Consider the following 17,195-nt stretch of genomic DNA (forward strand, 5'->3'; position numbering starts at 1 on the left):
ATGAGCTGTGAGACGTGGGAGCAAAGGTGACAGTGCTCATCAAAGGAAGAATACAGGCGCATTACAAATGAAGGACTTCAGCTGCTTCGTGACTCACTCTGAATGCAGCATGAGAAACACTGGCTCGGTTCAAAGCATTCATCAGGAGCACGATGGCTACCTCTGTGGGTTTTAATGAATTTCAATGAATTTCACTTTTGTCTCTCTGCAGGTGACACATCAAGCAAACATTCTTGCCGGACTCCAAGAGACCAGCAGACGGGATTTGACTGACAGTTTAAAAGATCAGCCATCCAGATCTCACTCGGCAATAATTGACTGTGTTTCTGTCGGCCCGGACAAACTCCCAGTCTGAAAAAGCAGCAACATGTCCCTGCATGTCTCTTGGGGCGAACAGCCAAAGGAAGGCAGGTGGCTGTAGATAATGACTGAGCTGTGCCCAGACCCCTAACCCCCTCTCCCCGGCTGAAAATAGGGGAAAAGGACATTTCGTGACAGGTGACGAACCAGATGCAGGCAGTAGCTTTTTGCCACCATTCCTGGGTGTTTGATTTCTCAAGGGAGGAAGTAAACACACTGTACCGGCTGGCCACCACCATTTTAGGTCGTTGCTGTTCACATAATTCAACTGAAGATTCAAAGCAAAAATGAAAAATGGCGCCGCTCTGATAGCCTCCTCCAGGCTTGAGGCGTTACTGACGATAACACTGAACATCCCATGTGAACCGTTCTCCACATCCTGAGCGTGTGACATGATCAGCGTCTCGGTAGCTGCAGTCTCCTCGTTGAGCTCCTCCTACATCCAGACAGAACTATGAACCAGTCGGACTGCCCCGAGGTGAAGGTCCCCGTGCCTCTCTTCTTCACCATCGGCGTGGTGGGCCTGGCCGTGAACCTGCTGGTGGTCGTAGCCGTCATGCGGAACAGGAACCTCCACTCGCCCATGTACTGCTTCATCTGCAGCCTGGCGGCCTTCAACACCATTGCCAGCCTCGCCAAGACCTGGGAGAATCTGATGATAGTGTTTGCCAACGTGGGCCACCTGGAGAAGAAAGGTCCCTCTGAGACCAACCTGGACGACGTGATGGACTCCCTGCTGTGTATGTCGTTCGTGGGCTCCATTTTCAGTTTCCTGGCTATTGCTGCAGACCGGTATGTATGCAGCACAGACATGTTTCATCTGGACAGTTGCAGGGTTTTTACACCTTGTAAATCTTTACAGTGTCAGGGGTTGTTTTGAAAGTGATGGTTTGAGTGTGTCCCAGTCATCCACCAGAATCCCCATCAGAGTTATAATGATGCCTGAAGCTATTTGTTCCTTTACAAATCAAAGGTGGACGCGGCCTCAGGGACCTTAAAGGAAACCAGCACCATGGTGGGTTTTGTGCAGGCTGTAAACAAAAAAGTCAAAGATTTTGTTTGATCTCTTTGCTGCTGTGCTGGCTGTTTTGAACTGATTCTCTGTGGACTGTGGACCCTATATCCAATTATCCTCGGCTCATATTTAAATTCAAAGCATCAGGTCTCACTAACTAGGACTCTGGGGAGAATTTATAAAAGTCTGAACTTTTATCTGGGCTCTAACTCGCAGATCCACAGCTTATTAAAAGATCCACTGCGGTATTTTTCCAAAAGCTTTTCCACAAGTCATCAGAATGATGAACACTTCCCGTTCCAGCCCTCGGTCGTGTGAGCGTGGTGTGACAGCATGAATGTACTCAAAACATGCCTGTCCTCCCTCACAGTGAAAATGTCACTTAAAGGTTTGTGCATGTGAGCGCCACCCACTGGTTGGCTCACGGCTGCTCTGCACTGCCTCTTACGGCGTTAACGTCTGCTAACGCTGACGTAGCGCCCCCCTCAGGTAATCACTGTTAGCTTTGGCTGCACTTTGGCTGTAGTTTGCACCGTTAGCTGCAAACCGCCAGCTCAGCCGCCATGTTGAGAGCTGTTGAGAGGCAACAGATGCAAATGTAAATGTTATCAATTTTCTTTATTTCTAAATGTTTTCTACTTCACTTTATATGTTGTAGTTAGAATCTATACAACGTCATATGTAAGCACATACATGTAAACTCTGACACTGCAGAGTACTAGAATAACACGTTAAATATGACTTTGTGTGTCGGTCACACAGCAGCATGTCACATGTTTATTGTTGCAATTAAATGAATAAAATGCTACATTATTCAAGCTAGTTACGTATAAATACAATCAAACGCAGCTGAGATAAATCTAAGAAATAACCCCATTAGAAATGAGGTATTGGTCATGTTGCTGCTGCGTCACGTCTGCTGTCAATCTCTGAAGAAAATAAATCTGAAACGACTGTATTCAATTTGATTACATTTTGTGGTTTCCTCATGGCTCCCCCGAGTTTTCCATTAATTCACTGGAACACCGTTCTGTAATTCGTCTACTACAGAGGTGTCAAACTCATTTTAGTGAAGGGGCCACATGCTGCCCGTTTTCATCTCAAGTGGGCCGGACCAGTAACATCACAGCATAATAACGCATAAAAAACGCCAAAATGTGTCTATGTTTGAATCATTAGTGAAGGTTTTTAGATGATAAACTCTATTTTAAGGTCTTTCAACAATTAACTAGAAACATAAAGACCAAACATTCATCTGCCTGCTCTCCTCTGCAGGTTCCCTCGCTTTGTGACGCCACTTTCATGATGTGATCCATGTTTAACGCCTTCCAACACAATAATATCACTGCTCACATCAATTGCGACTGTCGATCAATAGTTTGCATGTCGTCTTACAAGCAGTGGAATGGAGGTTCAAATCCCAGCTCTACTAATTTTATCTAAATATATAAATATATACATTTCTTCTGTTGAACTGGACCCCTTGGCGGACCGAATCCGGCCCGCGGGCCGTATGTTTGACACCCCTGGTCTATGTAAATATAGACTGCATTTCAACACAGCCAATCAGATCGTGCGTACAGTGTTCGTAGGCAGAGTAGATACATGTGAGCGCAGCGACCATCTTCATGGACACGCAGCTGCTTTGATGAAACCTTCAGCGTGAGCTGTCAGATGACACAATGATCCGTCTTCTCTTGCAGTTACATCACCATCTTCCACGCCCTCCGCTACCACAACATCATGACGATGCGGCGCACGAAGGCCGTCTTGGGGCTCATCTGGACGACATGCGGGGTGTCCGCCGTGCTCATGGTGAAGTTCTTCGACTCCAAGTTCATCATGATCTGCTTTGTCGTCTTCTTCGTCGTGTCCTTGGCGATTATCTGCTTCCTCTACGTCTACATGTTCATGCTGGCACGCCTCCACGCCAGGAAGATCGCGGCCCTGCCCGCCGGCGGTGGGGGGAGGGGCCGGCGGGGCGGCGGCGGCATGAGAGGGGCCCTGACGCTCACCATCCTGTTTGGGGTGTTCCTGGTGTGCTGGGCGCCGTTCTTCCTCCACCTCATCATCATCATGGTGTGCCCCGCCAACCCGTACTGTGAGTGCTACCGCTCGCTGTTCCAGCTGCACGTCGTGCTGCTGATGAGCCACGCCTCCATCGACCCGGCCATCTACGCCTTCCGCAGCGCCGAGCTCAGACACACCTTCAGGAAGATGCTGCTGTGCTCCCAGTGGAAGAGATGCTGGTAGAGAAGCTCTGTGTCGCTGTTTGGTTTAGTGCCCTCCACCTGCAGAACGCCTCCCGTTGCGTAACGCACCTGCGGTGCCAATGGAGAGCTGCAAAAAGGTTCACACTGGATCACATTTTCCCTCTTGGCATTTGAAGAAGGACACATCGGGGCTCCTGCACCAGAATATTTGCTTTCCCTTCAGTGTGAGTGACGTGTTTCCATGCAGCTGCAAGGCCGCCGATCTGCACCTCTGAGTGTTTCTCTGTTTGCTTTGTCATTTCATATCTCGCCATCCTCCCTGCCTCCCCGCCTGTAACCCTCCTGCCTGATCCCATCATGCATCTCTCAGGACGCGGATGCAATCTCTTCATCTCAAGTGTCAATCTCTTCTAAAATGATCCATCTGCACCACTTTCACACTGGAACATTGCCCTGAACCCATTTCACTCAAAGGATGTTTTTTATTCATAACCATGCGACTTCCATCACAGCACAGCTCCTGGTGCAAACAATAGCATGACACACTTCACCACTTCATCTTTTTGCTTTTATTGCAGACCCGCATAAATAAAAATAAAAAAAGAGAAGCAACGTGAAGCTCACATTTATATTGCATGCCACGGCTTTACCGTTCACGAACATGAAACATGTCAACACAACGTTCATATGGTCTCCTGCACACACACATGGGGATATGTCATGTTGGAGGTGGATGTGCAGCGAGCAGTAAGCAGGGAACAGAGTAGCATTGCATTTCAATAAAAGCACTTTTCCATGTGTGCGTATTCATATGCTCTTTTTGATCTCACAGTTGCGAAAAACTTACATGAAGCAAGTATGGAAGCGGTGTTATTACAACATTACAACAATATCCTTTGAATACAGTTTTCTTCATGTTTTGCCCAAGAAGAAGATATGGACAAAACATATCTTGCATTAAAACATGGCATGGACCAGCCTCAAGACACAAATAATACAAATGGCTTGCTCTTTTTTAGATTTTAAATATTACAGTGTAATGCTCACATGCAGCAGTGCGAGCTGATGCAGAGCGGACCGAGCTCTGTGAGGACGCTCAGCTCTGCAGCTCAAGTGTAAACATGGGACATCTTCACATAGCGATTACAAACCGTTGGCAGAGAACCACCATACATCAGGCACATTGACAGAATACAGCAGCTATAATTAATATGAAGGTACAGACAGGAGACACTGCAGCGAGTGGCAGATCATTGTCTGAGGCCATCAAGAGGTTAAGCAGCAGCTTCCTGTTACAGTTAACAAGCAGTGGTGAAATGTTCAGAGAGGATACAAAATTAAAAACGTATCTGATTCATTCTATAAATAAAATAAAAGACGATACTACAGGAACTTGTTTCTGTTGTTTTCTGTCCATGTTGTGCTCATTCGATGCTTTGTGTTGGACATAAAGGAAACCGATCAGACATTTTTCTACGAGACTTCAGTGGAGAAAATACACAATCCAGGCTTTCTTATTTCCTCGATAAAATACTCTCACACAATCTGATCAACCTGTCATGTTTGAATGTTTACACATCCAGCGTTTCCTAAAAGCTCACACAGAGCTGTCTGATGATGAGAGATTGATGAAACTGGCAACAGGTGGAGATGACAAGGTCAACCTGCAGGAGCTTCGATCGCTATTTTTAAGCTTGCAACTGTCTATTGTTCTTCTTTGTGTAACAGACAGAGGCGTAAAAGAGAGATTCATCACGTTTGAGGACGTGACAAGAAACCTGCAAAAAGCCGGATGACGAGTCCAAGCCATGGGAACGATGAAGATCCCACCGGCTGTTGGTTCACTGGGACGCTCACGCCCTCAATGTCCTTTCTATCTCGAAGAGCAGCACAAATGTGATACTGTGACGTTTTCCTTTCACACTTGTGTGTCCCGGATTTCAATCTTTACTCCATTGAATGCAGCTGATAAAATAAACATGAAAACATAAAGTTTTAAAAACATAGTCGAAGCAGAGCAATCAAAGAAAGTCAGTTTGATGCAACGCACTTCCAAATGGTCCTGTTTGTCTTGTTAACGTACCGAATACACAAGACTCTTGTGCACATTGCGGCATCGTCAGGAGATAGACCTCCTCTTTCCAGTTCACGGTGCACAGAAGACTTGACCGAACTCTGCAAAAGTGCAATGAATCAGTTCTCTGAGTCTCGAGTGGTTCTGCTGCAGCCGGTTCTCCCCACAGAGCTCAGTACTTCCCCGGTAGGGCGCAGATGTTGGTGCAGGCGTTTCTCAGGCTGTAACAACAGATGATCTCCTTAAAAGTCTTCCTCATCTCCTGACTCCTGAAGGCGTAGATCAGCGGGTCGATCACCGAGTTGCACATGATGAGGATGAGGTACATGTTGAAGTGGGACATGAAGCACACGCAGTAGAGGTTCCGCGGGCACGAGATCATCAGGATCAAGTGGAGGAAGAAGGGCGCCCAGCAGACGATGAAGATCCCCAGCAAGATGGTGAGCGTGATGGCCCCCTTCATGCTGGCCCGCTGGTGGATGGAGTTGTAGCCGGGCAGAGCGGCGATGCGCTTGACGTGGGAACGTGCCAACATGAACATGTGGCTGTAGAGGGAGGCCATGATGAGCAGCATGGCGAAGAACATGGAGACCAGGCAGATGATGACGGGGGTGGTGTCTGAGTAGACGATGAAGACGATCCCGCAGCCCGTGCAGAAGGTCCAGATCCCCCCGATGATGCAGCCTGCCCTCCTCACTGTCATGATGTTGTGGTACCTCAGTGCGTAGAAGATGGTGACATACCTAAACACATAAATACATTCCTGAGGTGACCTGTAGACCAGAGACCTTATAGAGGTTAAGGAGTGGCCCCTTTTAGAGGTCAAAATGGCCGAACCCCCTGTGGAGTGACGTCATTTTGTTTTTTGGGTCCTCCAAATTCATACTCATGTCATAAAAAGCCTTCCTGAGGCCATACACAAACACTACTTTAGTACTGCAGTTCCACCTTTAAAAAAAAAGATTGGTAAGAAAGCGTAAGAGGTCCGGGTCAGTTTAGGTTAGCTAGTGAGGCTATGTGATGCTAATTTGGGGTAATGTAGCCACGCCCCCTTTCTGACACGAATGGTTGAGAAAAAGCGGATTAACCACATAAAGTAAAATCAGGCGAAAAAGCGTTGCGAATATTGGCAAGTGTTTTGTTGTGAACGCACCATAAAATGGATAATTATGCGCTAGTTTATCGTTGGGCAGAGATTAGAGAGATGTTACTGGATTTCCTGTCAAATTGGTGGAAATGAGTTCAGATTTTTTCATGAAAGTTGTTAGACAACCTTGTGTGAGTTGTCTCTACGTAACATTTTCACACTGAAAGAGACTTTGTGCTTGTTTCAGTACAAGCAGAGCAATGCAATTATGCACATTGGCTATTTTGGGAGTGTTTTTGTTATACAAGAATTTCATGGATATTGTGCAACTCGGGACCGTCTCAAGACTGGCTTGAGTGGTTTTGTCTTCTTGTGGTAATAATAAATAAGAAAGGTGAATCTTCATTTGCTTTCTGTTGCTGTTTTCATGGGAATGTGGATCTTTCAGACCTTTTTGAGGATTTATTGTAAGTTTGTCATGCAGTGTTGGACTTGCACTGGTCTGGTCTTGGCTTAGTCTTGCCCTGTCTTGGTCTTGAGTTGGTCTAGACCCCTAGAGGTGTTGGTCTCCACTCTGGTTTTAATCTTGAGTTGGTCTAGACCCCTAAAGGTGTTGGTCTCCACTCTGGTTTTAATCTTGAGTTGGTCTAGACCCCTAAAGGTGTTGGTCTCCACTCTGGTTTTAATCTTGAGTTGGTCTAGACCCCTAAGGTGTTGGTCTCCACTCTGGTCTTAATCTTGAGTTGGTCTAGACTCCTAAAGGTGTTGGTCTCCACTCTGGTCTTGGTCAGGGTTGAGTCTTGATCCAGGTGGTTCTGCCTCCATCATTACCTGTCCACAGCGATGGCCAGCAGGCTGCACATGGACGCCACGACAGAGATGCAGATCATGGAGTCAAACACGTTGTCCATCTGCCGGATGAAGTGATCCTCCACCACCAGCTGCCGGTTGTTGAGGAGGTAAATGATGATGGTCTCCCAGGCGTTGGACACACTCACCAACATGTCCGCTACTGCCAGACTGCAACAACCCAAAGAAGGCACTTGCATAAGATACACACACACGTGTTGGATATTCAATAAAACAATCGCAGCTCCATATAATAAGTCACCATTGTCATAAGGCACAAGTGGAAAGATAATATGTCCCTAAAGCTGAAAAATTGAAGCTTGATTTTTGAAATTCTTTGTACCTCTTGTGCAAACATAGCTTTACTTATGTGGACGAATTGGACTGGTGGTGGGAATTGGTTTACCAACAGTCTTAGGTTCACAAAAGCAGCAAAGTATATGAATAAAATGTAATATAATACCAAATGTTGTATTATGGGTTTGAGTAGTTGTCTGTCCCTTCTTTAAGCACAATGAGAAGGACTGAGATACGATGAGACTGAGGAATGACTTCATACTACAGACCAGGCTTCACGGGGTGTGCACATGAAACAGATTACAACACCCTCCAGTAACTCTTACTGGAGGGTGTTGTCTCGTCGCCTCAGAGGACTCATTCAAACCCACATGAATGGAAGCGTAACCTTTGCTGACCAATAATCTCTGCAGGGTCCTGAATGTCGACTCTGTCCTCGGAGCCGCTGCTGGCGGGTCAGCTGACAGTTCTGTTCCCTGGTTTCGAGCAGGGGATTAAACCTTTTATGTCATAAGGCTTTGGTCCGGATAAAGTCACTGATATTTTTTATTTAATGAGCACCAGCGTCTCTTTTCATTCGTTCCCAATGAGGAGAGTTGGGAACTGATGTTTTAATCCCCTCGAGTGCACTCACCAGATTGGTGACTGGTGACATCCAGACCCATTGATGTCTGTAGTCTTCGGTACAATCACATGAGGGTGACTTAGACTCAGTGGTGAGCAGAGTCTCCCTTTAATCAGAGTATCGGTGGTTGCTAACGATTCACGTGGATGACATATTTTGATTTCAAAACGGCGAAGGGTGACAAGTGTGCAGGGGTGATTATTTGTCTTACACGGTGCATAATCCCAAAAGGAGTTGTGGTTTATCATATTATTACATTATTATATATTATAATTATATTGTATTACAGCATAGTTTGACAGCTGTGGTGGCAGCACAACCATTATAACACAAACACAACCGGAACCTCGGCAATAGTTGTGTTTCCTAAACATGCTCAGACAGATGCTCGTGTTGCTGGACCTTTGTGGAAAAATAACTCAGAAACATCTGGTGGGAAGTGGTACAAACCTTAGTCTGAGGGTGACTTAGACCTGCAGCGCTGGTGAATCCGACCAGCATGAACTTGACTCTTAAGATGGTTTTTAATCTAAGACCTTGTATATTCCTGTTGTGTGTTTCACAGCTGAGCCGTTTACCTGCAGACGAAGAAGTACATGGGAGAGTGCAGGTTCTTGTTCTTCACTATGGCCGTGATGACCAGGATGTTCTCCAGCAGGGAGATGATGCCGAGGATCAGAAAGACCTGAGGAGAACAGAAGACTGCGTCAGAGAGGAGGTCTTGTTACCTCACAGGGTCCGCAAGACGGACCTGAGGGAGGACGGACGGCTAGCGAGATGGGAACAAACAATACTTCACAACATTTCAGCCTGTTGTGTCATTTTTACTGCAAACTAGTACAAACAATTAACATGAGAGGGCCAAGTCCCTCTGAACCACTGGAGTATGAAGGTAGAGGTGCTGCAGAAAGGTGGAGATATTGAATAGACAAACGAGTCCAGCACAACTTAATGAGCTATTTAAACAGTTTAAGAAGAGATCATTGTTGTTGTTTTTCATGCAATTAAGATGTTGTGTTATTTAGCTTTCATAAGTGTAAATAAAACATCTAAAGGTGTCGACTTGCTTCTGTAGCTTTCCTCCAAAACACATCAGAAGTTACCAGACGGGGCTTCATTTCCAGAAGACTTGTGATACAAACGCGTATTGTCTTCATGTAAGTATTCAACTGAGTTTCATGTTGACACCAGTGTGTTAAAGGTTTTATCCTCTTCATGTGTGTAATGTAACAAAACATCTGGTTTTCCCTCCAGGAGTTTGCAGATACCAACTCTCACGGTTTCGCCATGTGACACGTTTTTGCATGTTTTCACACTCTCACGCCACACAACCAATTTCTCACAGCAAAAAAAAATTCTGATTTTGGGTCCGAGGTGCGTTCGTTCCTTTTCAAACTCCCCGACGATAGATGGCGCTAAAGAGCGCATCTGTAAACCTATTCGCTGCCTATTCGTCTCCCCCGAAACCCCTGGAGGTCTGACGCGAGGAGCCACTCATCAGCCAATCAAAATAAAATAAATTGGCAACACAAATAGCCAATCAAAAAAACATATCTTTTGTATCTGGGCAAGCTCAACATTGCAGCACAATACTTTCATGTTTTAACTTCCTGTGATCTCTATAAGTTATAGTTCTGCGTTCACCTGCAGTGTCTCCTCTTTTACATTCAGAGAAAATGAAACAGAACAAACACAACCTCTTTTGTTCCTCGGCGTGCGTCCTGTTCCTACCTCGATAGCGATGTGGACCTGCTCGCATGCTGCAGGTTTGGACGGGACGGTCTTGTCCGGGTGCAGCGGGGGGGCCTGGCTGTAGTTCTGCTGGTAGTAGGAGTAGCCCAAGGTGAAGTTACCCAGCAGCAACTCCTCTTGGTAGGAGAACTCATCAGACAGATTCATCCCTGCTGCGTCAGATCACTGCTGCTCTCTGCTGGACGCCATCTCTCAAGCGGGCTGCAAAGGAAACACACGTCGCGGTGAGACGGGTCACATTCTCAGGTTTGGACTGAAGCTCAGATGAAATGTTCTGTGCTGCTTGTTGGGTTTTTGGGTCCTCACTGCGTCCTGACACTAACACACCAGAGGTCAAGCTTCTCATCGACTTCTCTCCTGCTCCTTTGAGGCTCCACTTCCTATTTTACTTCACATTTGTGAGCCACAACAAAGGCCTACGCTTGTTTATAGCCAAGTAACTGCCTGTGGCTACTGAAGCGGCTGTGGATCCCTTGCTGCGCTACCGCCCCTTTAAGAGGAGTGAGGGGTCCGCCATGATGACCGTATATCAGCGGCGATGCCTTCCGTCAGGACGATGTGACGGACGAGCTGACGAGGAAACGGTGCATCGTTTATCCGCTGTGCGTTTCATTCGGCGGGAAAAACAGACAATCACAAAAGTCCTCAACGCTTTTCTCCCCCATCTCTTGACGCAGGTGTAAAGTGTTGGATCTGGAGAGGCGGGTCAAAGGGCGTGTCTGGTGATGTCACTAAGGCCATGTGGACATTGCAACCCTGGCGGATACAGCGAGCATAAACCAAACATAAAATAAACAGCTAATAAAATAGCCTTTTCCCAAACTGTTGAGCCATCAACTAGAACCAAAAAGCACTGACGTTTGTTTACAACTTCCTGTGTTTGGTGGTGAAACAGTGCGAGCACAAGGAAGCCTCAGTGTGTCGGCTCAGCTGACGAGATGCGATAAGCCATAAATAACTTGTAAGGAATGCTTCACCCACATAATGACCATTTATGTTATTTCTTACCCGGCGTTAACTTGAGAACAGATGTTCTGTGAGCAGGTTGGATGAGACCTGGACTTTATGACGCGAGTTCAGTTTGGAAACAGATTTTTTCTTACATGTTTTTGCTGTTGTTCAAATTGTGACCCCAGTACAGTTATATATATATGTTTTTAGATGCAAGGTCACGTGCGTTGACATCTTAACGACCATCCCTAATCTCTTATTCTGCTCTGAGCAGCGAGGAGGAGGAGCCACGAGAGCGAGCTCCCAGGAAGTGTTTTAACGCTGGACACGCCCCAGATGAAGACCGTCACAGAATAAACTCAAGTTATATATTAGAGTGTTTTCTGTTTCTCCATCTGGTTAAAACACGTTTTACAACATGTATCTTTCCTTCAGTCATGTGAGGCCGATCACCGTGATCACCATCGTCGCTTCACGAGACGCTTCAGAGGAATGGACGTGTCATGTCTGTTAAAACATATTTCCTCGCGTCCTCTCTCCTCGCATGGTTTCCTTCAGGAAAGGACGCAAGTGAGGGAAACAGAGATGCAACCCAGGGATGCACCCCGTGTGTGTGTGTGTGTGTGTGTGGCTTGATGTGTGGCTGTGATCATAACCTCTATGATCATAACCTGATGATCATAACCTGTGGTTGGCCTGGTGTGAGCAGAAGTTAACCCTTCACAGAGACTCTCCGTTACGCTCATTTGAACGGACAAAGTGAGAGACATTATGTTCAACATGTTGCCTCTGTTATGAATGCACTTTGAACATAATAATTGAAGGAAATATGAATCCTATCTGCATAATTGGAAATTAATGTGTTCCAGCACTAATTGAGGCAGAAGTAATCTGAAGCTGTGTGAAAGACTCGCAGGTCTCATTAATGTGGAGCCGTTACACGTCATCGTTTACTGCAGAGCCTTTTCAGAGTCCTCACATCCGTTTATTGCCTTTTAATATGAACAGCATACTATAGATATTCTTCCCAAATATACAGAAGACGTCACAACATGTCAACATGTTTCCTTCCTGAGCGACGCAGGAGAGAACCTGATTGGTGGTTTGATCTCTGAGCAACGTGTCCAAACATCCTGTGATGCTCAAAGCAACACATGGACAAGAAAATGAACCCTGTGAAGAAAGAGGTGACAGTGAAAGAAGTAATGTAGCCGCTGCAGTTCAGACCGGATGAGAGCTCAAAGATCTGTTGCATCACGGCTCTGGATCCTCTGTAAAGAGAGCAGCTTACGAGTCCTTTAATGATGAAATCTGAGTATATCTTTATATGTTTATAGCTACTTCAAATCAGTAGAGAAATACAAATGTAGACCTTATGATAGCTGAGATTCAGGATCAGATGTCTTCATGAGTGACATCCCACTGCAGGGGGGCGGGGCATCAACCTCAACCTTTAGAAATGTGGTTTCCCAGATGATAACAAGGCATGACGATGGAGTATTTGGGGCATACAAACACCATGGCAACTGGTGCTCAGAAGACTTCTAGGAGGGAGGGAAAGCGAGCGCTGGACCTCTTATTGTGTTAATACTGTAAACCTCATCCCACATTGTACACATCTCACAGAAGAGATGACATGGAAATTGTGATGGAGAAATACTTGTTCTGACATATTATAAGTAGAGTTCATGTGACATTTTAATTGAACATCTTCACAGAGCTGTGACCGGTCAGGAGCGACTGGTTTACATATCATCCATGGAAGGAAAAGGTCAGTGTGGTGTCGCGTGGCAGGAAGCTGTCTTCACCTCCAGAATGGATGTCTAGGTGTAAAACTGAAAATCACACAAATGAAGATGGAAAGTGAACTTGCAGAATGTAAAGCATGTGAATGTAAAGCCCGTCCTCTCTTCATGCTTTCACCCTCAGATGAGTTCAAATAGTAGCAGCAAGTCATGACAGCATGAAACCAGCTCTTTCAAGTATTTACCCTGCAGACTACAGGAAGACGCATGAGGGGTTACTGCGTGTTCTTCTGTCAGAGGACACCATGAAGCCTTTCAGATACATTCAGTAAACTTTTAAAACTCATCTGACTCAATACATGCTCTATAGCAGACATCAAAGCATGTAGTGTTCGGTCGTGGCGGTGCGAGGGGGTTGGTTTCTGCATGTGAGCTCACGGTCACGAACCAAGAAGAGAAGCTCTTGAAGCGACTGACAGATCAGTATTGTCGAAGCGGGTTTAAAAAAAGAACATTTGGATTCATGACCAAATGAAGCTCAGATAAATAAAGACACTGTGTTATTGTGAATGGAGAGACTCACATTGTGGAATAAAACACATGAAGAGTTGTTTCATTCATGAGCCCGTTTGGGGGTTAATTTCCATGGGAATTTAAATCCAGATATAAAAAGGTTTATGTTTGATGTGCTCTGCATTATTCATTCAGAGAGCAGGAATTCATCAATGATGTGAAGCATAATTCAAAATAATCACTTGGAAATGTTAATTACACCAAAACATTAACTTGAGAGCATCCAGCGCACAGAGAGAACGACGATGAGGGAAGTCTGCCACCACAAACAGGCTGCTTAAAAGGAGCCATTAAACTAATGGTATGGTGTTCCTAGTGTGTCTTATTTTACTTTTACATTCATGATGGGGATAGTAACAAACATATGAATGACAATGAACAGATCATCTACTGCTGTGCGTGTGATCTGAGACATACGAACGTACAATGTGCAAGAATGAGAACCCTCCTGACTAAATGTAATAACGGGTTAGAGAGAATGTAGCTGGAGAGTTATGAATATACACACATGTGTTTGTAGTGAAGTGCCACAGGGACACACACACGGCCACACCATCAACTCCACTGTGTGTCCCGTCACACTCAGTGCTACCTGGCCTCGCCGCTGGTTCTCCAAACAAGGTGTGTCGAGAAAACGTGTCATTTGTAAAAATGCTGTGAAGATAAAGGCTCGTGGTGTTGGTGAACTTTACAGAGCGTGAGTTAGCTACTTTGTTAGCGTTAGTTAGCGGACTGTTGCTACCGTTTCAAGGCTTTAAACAATGACACTACAACAATACGCAGTGAATTTCCACGCATCCAGTTTCCGAACCTCAAAATCCAAGATGGCTGCTTTGTGCATCAACAGCAGTAAAAACAAAAGCTGTGGGAATATGTTGTCTGTTAGTACTTCAGTCTGATTTTTGTTCCATTACATCAGCCATGGATACAGTCGTGTCTAACTTCTATCTGTGGACATGCTGCTGCTTTGTTTGTACTCACAAAATACTGCTGTACTGTGTTCAACGGATATCGCTAACAATGGCTAACGTGGCTAACAGGACTGGAGCAAACCCCATTATGCTTTTTATTACACTTTTTCCATTTATTGTGCAATTTCCGAGATCAATCGAACACAGCGTGACATTGATTTAGCTTCGTCTTTCGCCATCTAGCTATATTTTCACGTGAGCTAGCGATCCACACAAACCCTCCACTGATACGTTTAATATTTATTTTGACACTGCACCATAAGGAGCCTATTATGTGATCTATTCAGTTCTGTATAGTGATTTTGTCTGTTTTCCATATACTACATCTATAAAAGCCTGGATCATTTCAGCTTCTTCTTCATGACATCTTATTCTCCAAATTGCTTGAATTCCAGGACAGTCGTGCTAAACGTCTTGTGTCGTCAGGACTGAGCGGCTCGGTGTAGCACAGCGCTCTCCTGCTGAGCCCCCTCACTGTGGTCTGCGTGGGCAGACAGAGCATCACATCTCCATTTGCAGCCCATCTCATGTTGTGACTGTTTCCAATCATAATGACACGGACGACACAAAACACATCTGCAGCGTGGACGCGTTCAGAGGCCTGTTGGATGACGTCTTCCTCCCTCCAGAAGCAGACATTTACCAAAGGTGTGACAGAACGGCCACTGAAGGTCCTGCAGTTTGAAACTAAATATAAAAGGAATCGCATGATGATACTTTAGGGTTTCTTTTTATCGTTAATGTTCCAAGTTATGTGATGTGAGACGTGTCCAGCTGTAGAGTTAAGGTCCCAATAGCCACCGCGTCTCCAGGTGTTCTTCAAATGCAGACGGCTGGTTGTCAAATATGCATCCCTAACTCAAAGGTGGTGGCTCAGTCAGTGGTTAGCATGTCTTTTAATCAGAGAGTCGGTGGTTTGAGCCCCGACTACGCTCGTCCCCGTCGCTGTGTCCTTGAGCTAGACACTTACTTAACAACTAATTGCTCCCCGTTGCTCTGTCTCCAGTGTATAGAGCAACAATGTAAGTCTCTTTGGATAAAAGCTTCAGCTGAATGTACATTGATTGGAAGGAACAACACATGTACTGGGAGCAGGCCGACGAGCACCATTCAGCCCATGATGAAGCCTTTCTCTGCACTCCAATTCAAAATAACTAGATATAGAGTTTCACAAAAATAGATCCACGAGGACCTGGAAGAGCACAATATGGATACGTCTGTAATCTCATATCACGGCATGATCATAGATGACATTTCCTGAGGAGGAACTCTGACAGTGGAGCACAAGCAGCCGATGCCGTTCTGTTCAAAGCAGCTGAGTCCCATGAGTCACTTCTGATCAGAGCTTTAATAAAGTGACTTTACTTATCTCACCAGAAGCATTCACACTGGCACACCGAGCACTACATAAAGCTGAAATCAGCGTCTTTCTGTGTGATCCAGATCCAGGTCAGCGCCTACAAAGGATGCTGCTGCCGCTGTGCCGCTGTGGGGACGAGTCTCTGTGATCATTAGACTTTCTATCACAGTAACAATTACACTGAGCAAGGAAGGCGTTATGATGTATAATATATAAATGAGGGCTGCCGAGCTGTCACTCACTGGCTCCGGCTCGGTGCCGCGCGGTGCCGTCGCCCACGAGCCACGATCAGAGCTGCACAGCTGGCAGTCCGTCACACACAACCATGTCCACAAACTGTTTCATAACGCATGGGAACCGTTGCCGGCTACGAGAGGAAGACGAGCGCCTTCCCAGTTTATATCCTAACTGTGACGTGAGCATTTAGAAGTTGAGAATAAGATTCATACTAATATGAAATGGTTTCTATGGTTATATGAAGCTGTTAGTAGTGACATACTAAAAGAGAAATACCATCTAAATACCATAACAACAAAACCTTGATCATGCAGCCACAACACACAAAGAGATGAGTTCATCATCAGTTTTAATGATGTCGCTATCGAACAGACTTCCAGCCACTGTTACCAGATATTCTCTAAATGTTTTCACTAAAACATGTTGGGTGAATTTCTGAGGTGAGATCCATCAGAGACAGAAATAAAGAATGACTCACCTCTCACAGCATCGAGGACGGAAAGACTTCCACGAGCGGATCACTGGAGAGGAGAGACTTCTACTAGCGGATCACTGGAGAGGAGAGACTTCTACTAGCGGATCACTGGAGAGGAGAGACTCTGAGGAGCATCGGACCACACGATGGGAGGGAGGGAGGGAGGGAGGGAGGAGGGAGAGGTGGGAGAGAAGGAGGGAGGGAGAGAGAGAGGAGGGAGAGGTGGGAGAGAAGGAGGGAGGGAGAGAGAGAGGAGGGAGAGGTGGGAGAGAAGGAGGGAGGGAGAGAGAGAGGAGGGAGAGGTGGGAGAGAAGGAGGGAGGGAGGGAAGAAGAGAGAGGTGGGAGAGGAGGGAGGGAGAGAGAGAGGAGGGAGAGGTGGGAGAGAAGGAGGGAGGGAGGGAAGAAGAGAGGGAGAGAGGGATGGAGGAGAGAAGGAGAGAGAGAGAGGAAGGAAGGGAGGTAAGGAGGGAGTGAGAGGGAGGGAGGGACAGAGGGAAAGAGGGCGATAGAGAGGAGGGGAGAGAGGGGGAGAGGCAGGGGAGAGAGAGAGATAGAAAGAGAGAGGAGAGGAGCGAGGGAGGGAGAGAGGAGAGAGGAAGAGAAGCAGAGA

At 46.0% G+C, this 17,195-nt stretch overlaps 2 protein-coding genes across 2 annotated transcripts; one reads left to right on the top strand and one right to left on the bottom strand.

Annotated features, from left to right (window-relative positions):
- The first annotated feature begins 814 nt into the window (after positions 1-814).
- mc2r (melanocortin 2 receptor) lies at positions 815-3,628 on the top strand. Its single transcript, XM_068569812.1, has 2 exons — positions 815-1,152; positions 3,079-3,628. The coding sequence occupies exons 1-2, from the start codon at positions 815-817 to the stop codon at positions 3,626-3,628; spliced, it is 888 nt and encodes a 295-aa protein (XP_068425913.1).
- A 502-nt stretch (positions 3,629-4,130) lies between these two features.
- On the bottom strand, positions 4,131-16,677 carry LOC137781564 (melanocortin receptor 5-like). Its single transcript, XM_068570409.1, has 5 exons — positions 16,588-16,677; positions 10,252-10,473; positions 9,099-9,205; positions 7,581-7,769; positions 4,131-6,405 (listed from the first exon to the last, which is right to left on the bottom strand). The coding sequence occupies exons 2-5, from the start codon at positions 10,417-10,419 to the stop codon at positions 5,835-5,837; spliced, it is 1,035 nt and encodes a 344-aa protein (XP_068426510.1). The 5' UTR covers positions 10,420-10,473; positions 16,588-16,677; the 3' UTR covers positions 4,131-5,834.
- Positions 16,678-17,195: the final 518 nt, after the last annotated feature.

The sequence above is a fragment of the Clinocottus analis genome, unplaced genomic scaffold (assembly GCF_023055335.1).
Source record: "Clinocottus analis isolate CAN_PGR_092001 unplaced genomic scaffold, fCliAna1.0.p SCAF_9, whole genome shotgun sequence".
NCBI classification, from domain to species: Eukaryota; Metazoa; Chordata; class Actinopteri; order Perciformes; family Cottidae; genus Clinocottus; species Clinocottus analis.

What these genes read in the sequence shown, in the direction of transcription:
- mc2r (XM_068569812.1), top strand. Translation starts at nt 815, where the DNA reads ATGAACCAGTCGGACTGCCCCGAGGTGAAGGTCCCCGTGCCTCTCTTC. An exon ending in CTGGCTATTGCTGCAGACCG is followed by an intron (nt 1,153 to 3,078) that starts GTATGTATGCAG and finishes CTTCTCTTGCAG; the next exon opens with TTACATCACCATCTTCCACG.
- LOC137781564 (XM_068570409.1), bottom strand. Translation starts at nt 10,419, where the DNA reads ATGAATCTGTCTGATGAGTTCTCCTACCAAGAGGAGTTGCTGCTGGGT. An exon ending in AGGTCCACATCGCTATCGAG is followed by an intron (nt 9,206 to 10,251) that starts GTAGGAACAGGA and finishes TGTTCTCCTCAG; the next exon opens with GTCTTTCTGATCCTCGGCAT. An exon ending in ATGTACTTCTTCGTCTGCAG is followed by an intron (nt 7,770 to 9,098) that starts GTAAACGGCTCA and finishes GGGTTGTTGCAG; the next exon opens with TCTGGCAGTAGCGGACATGT.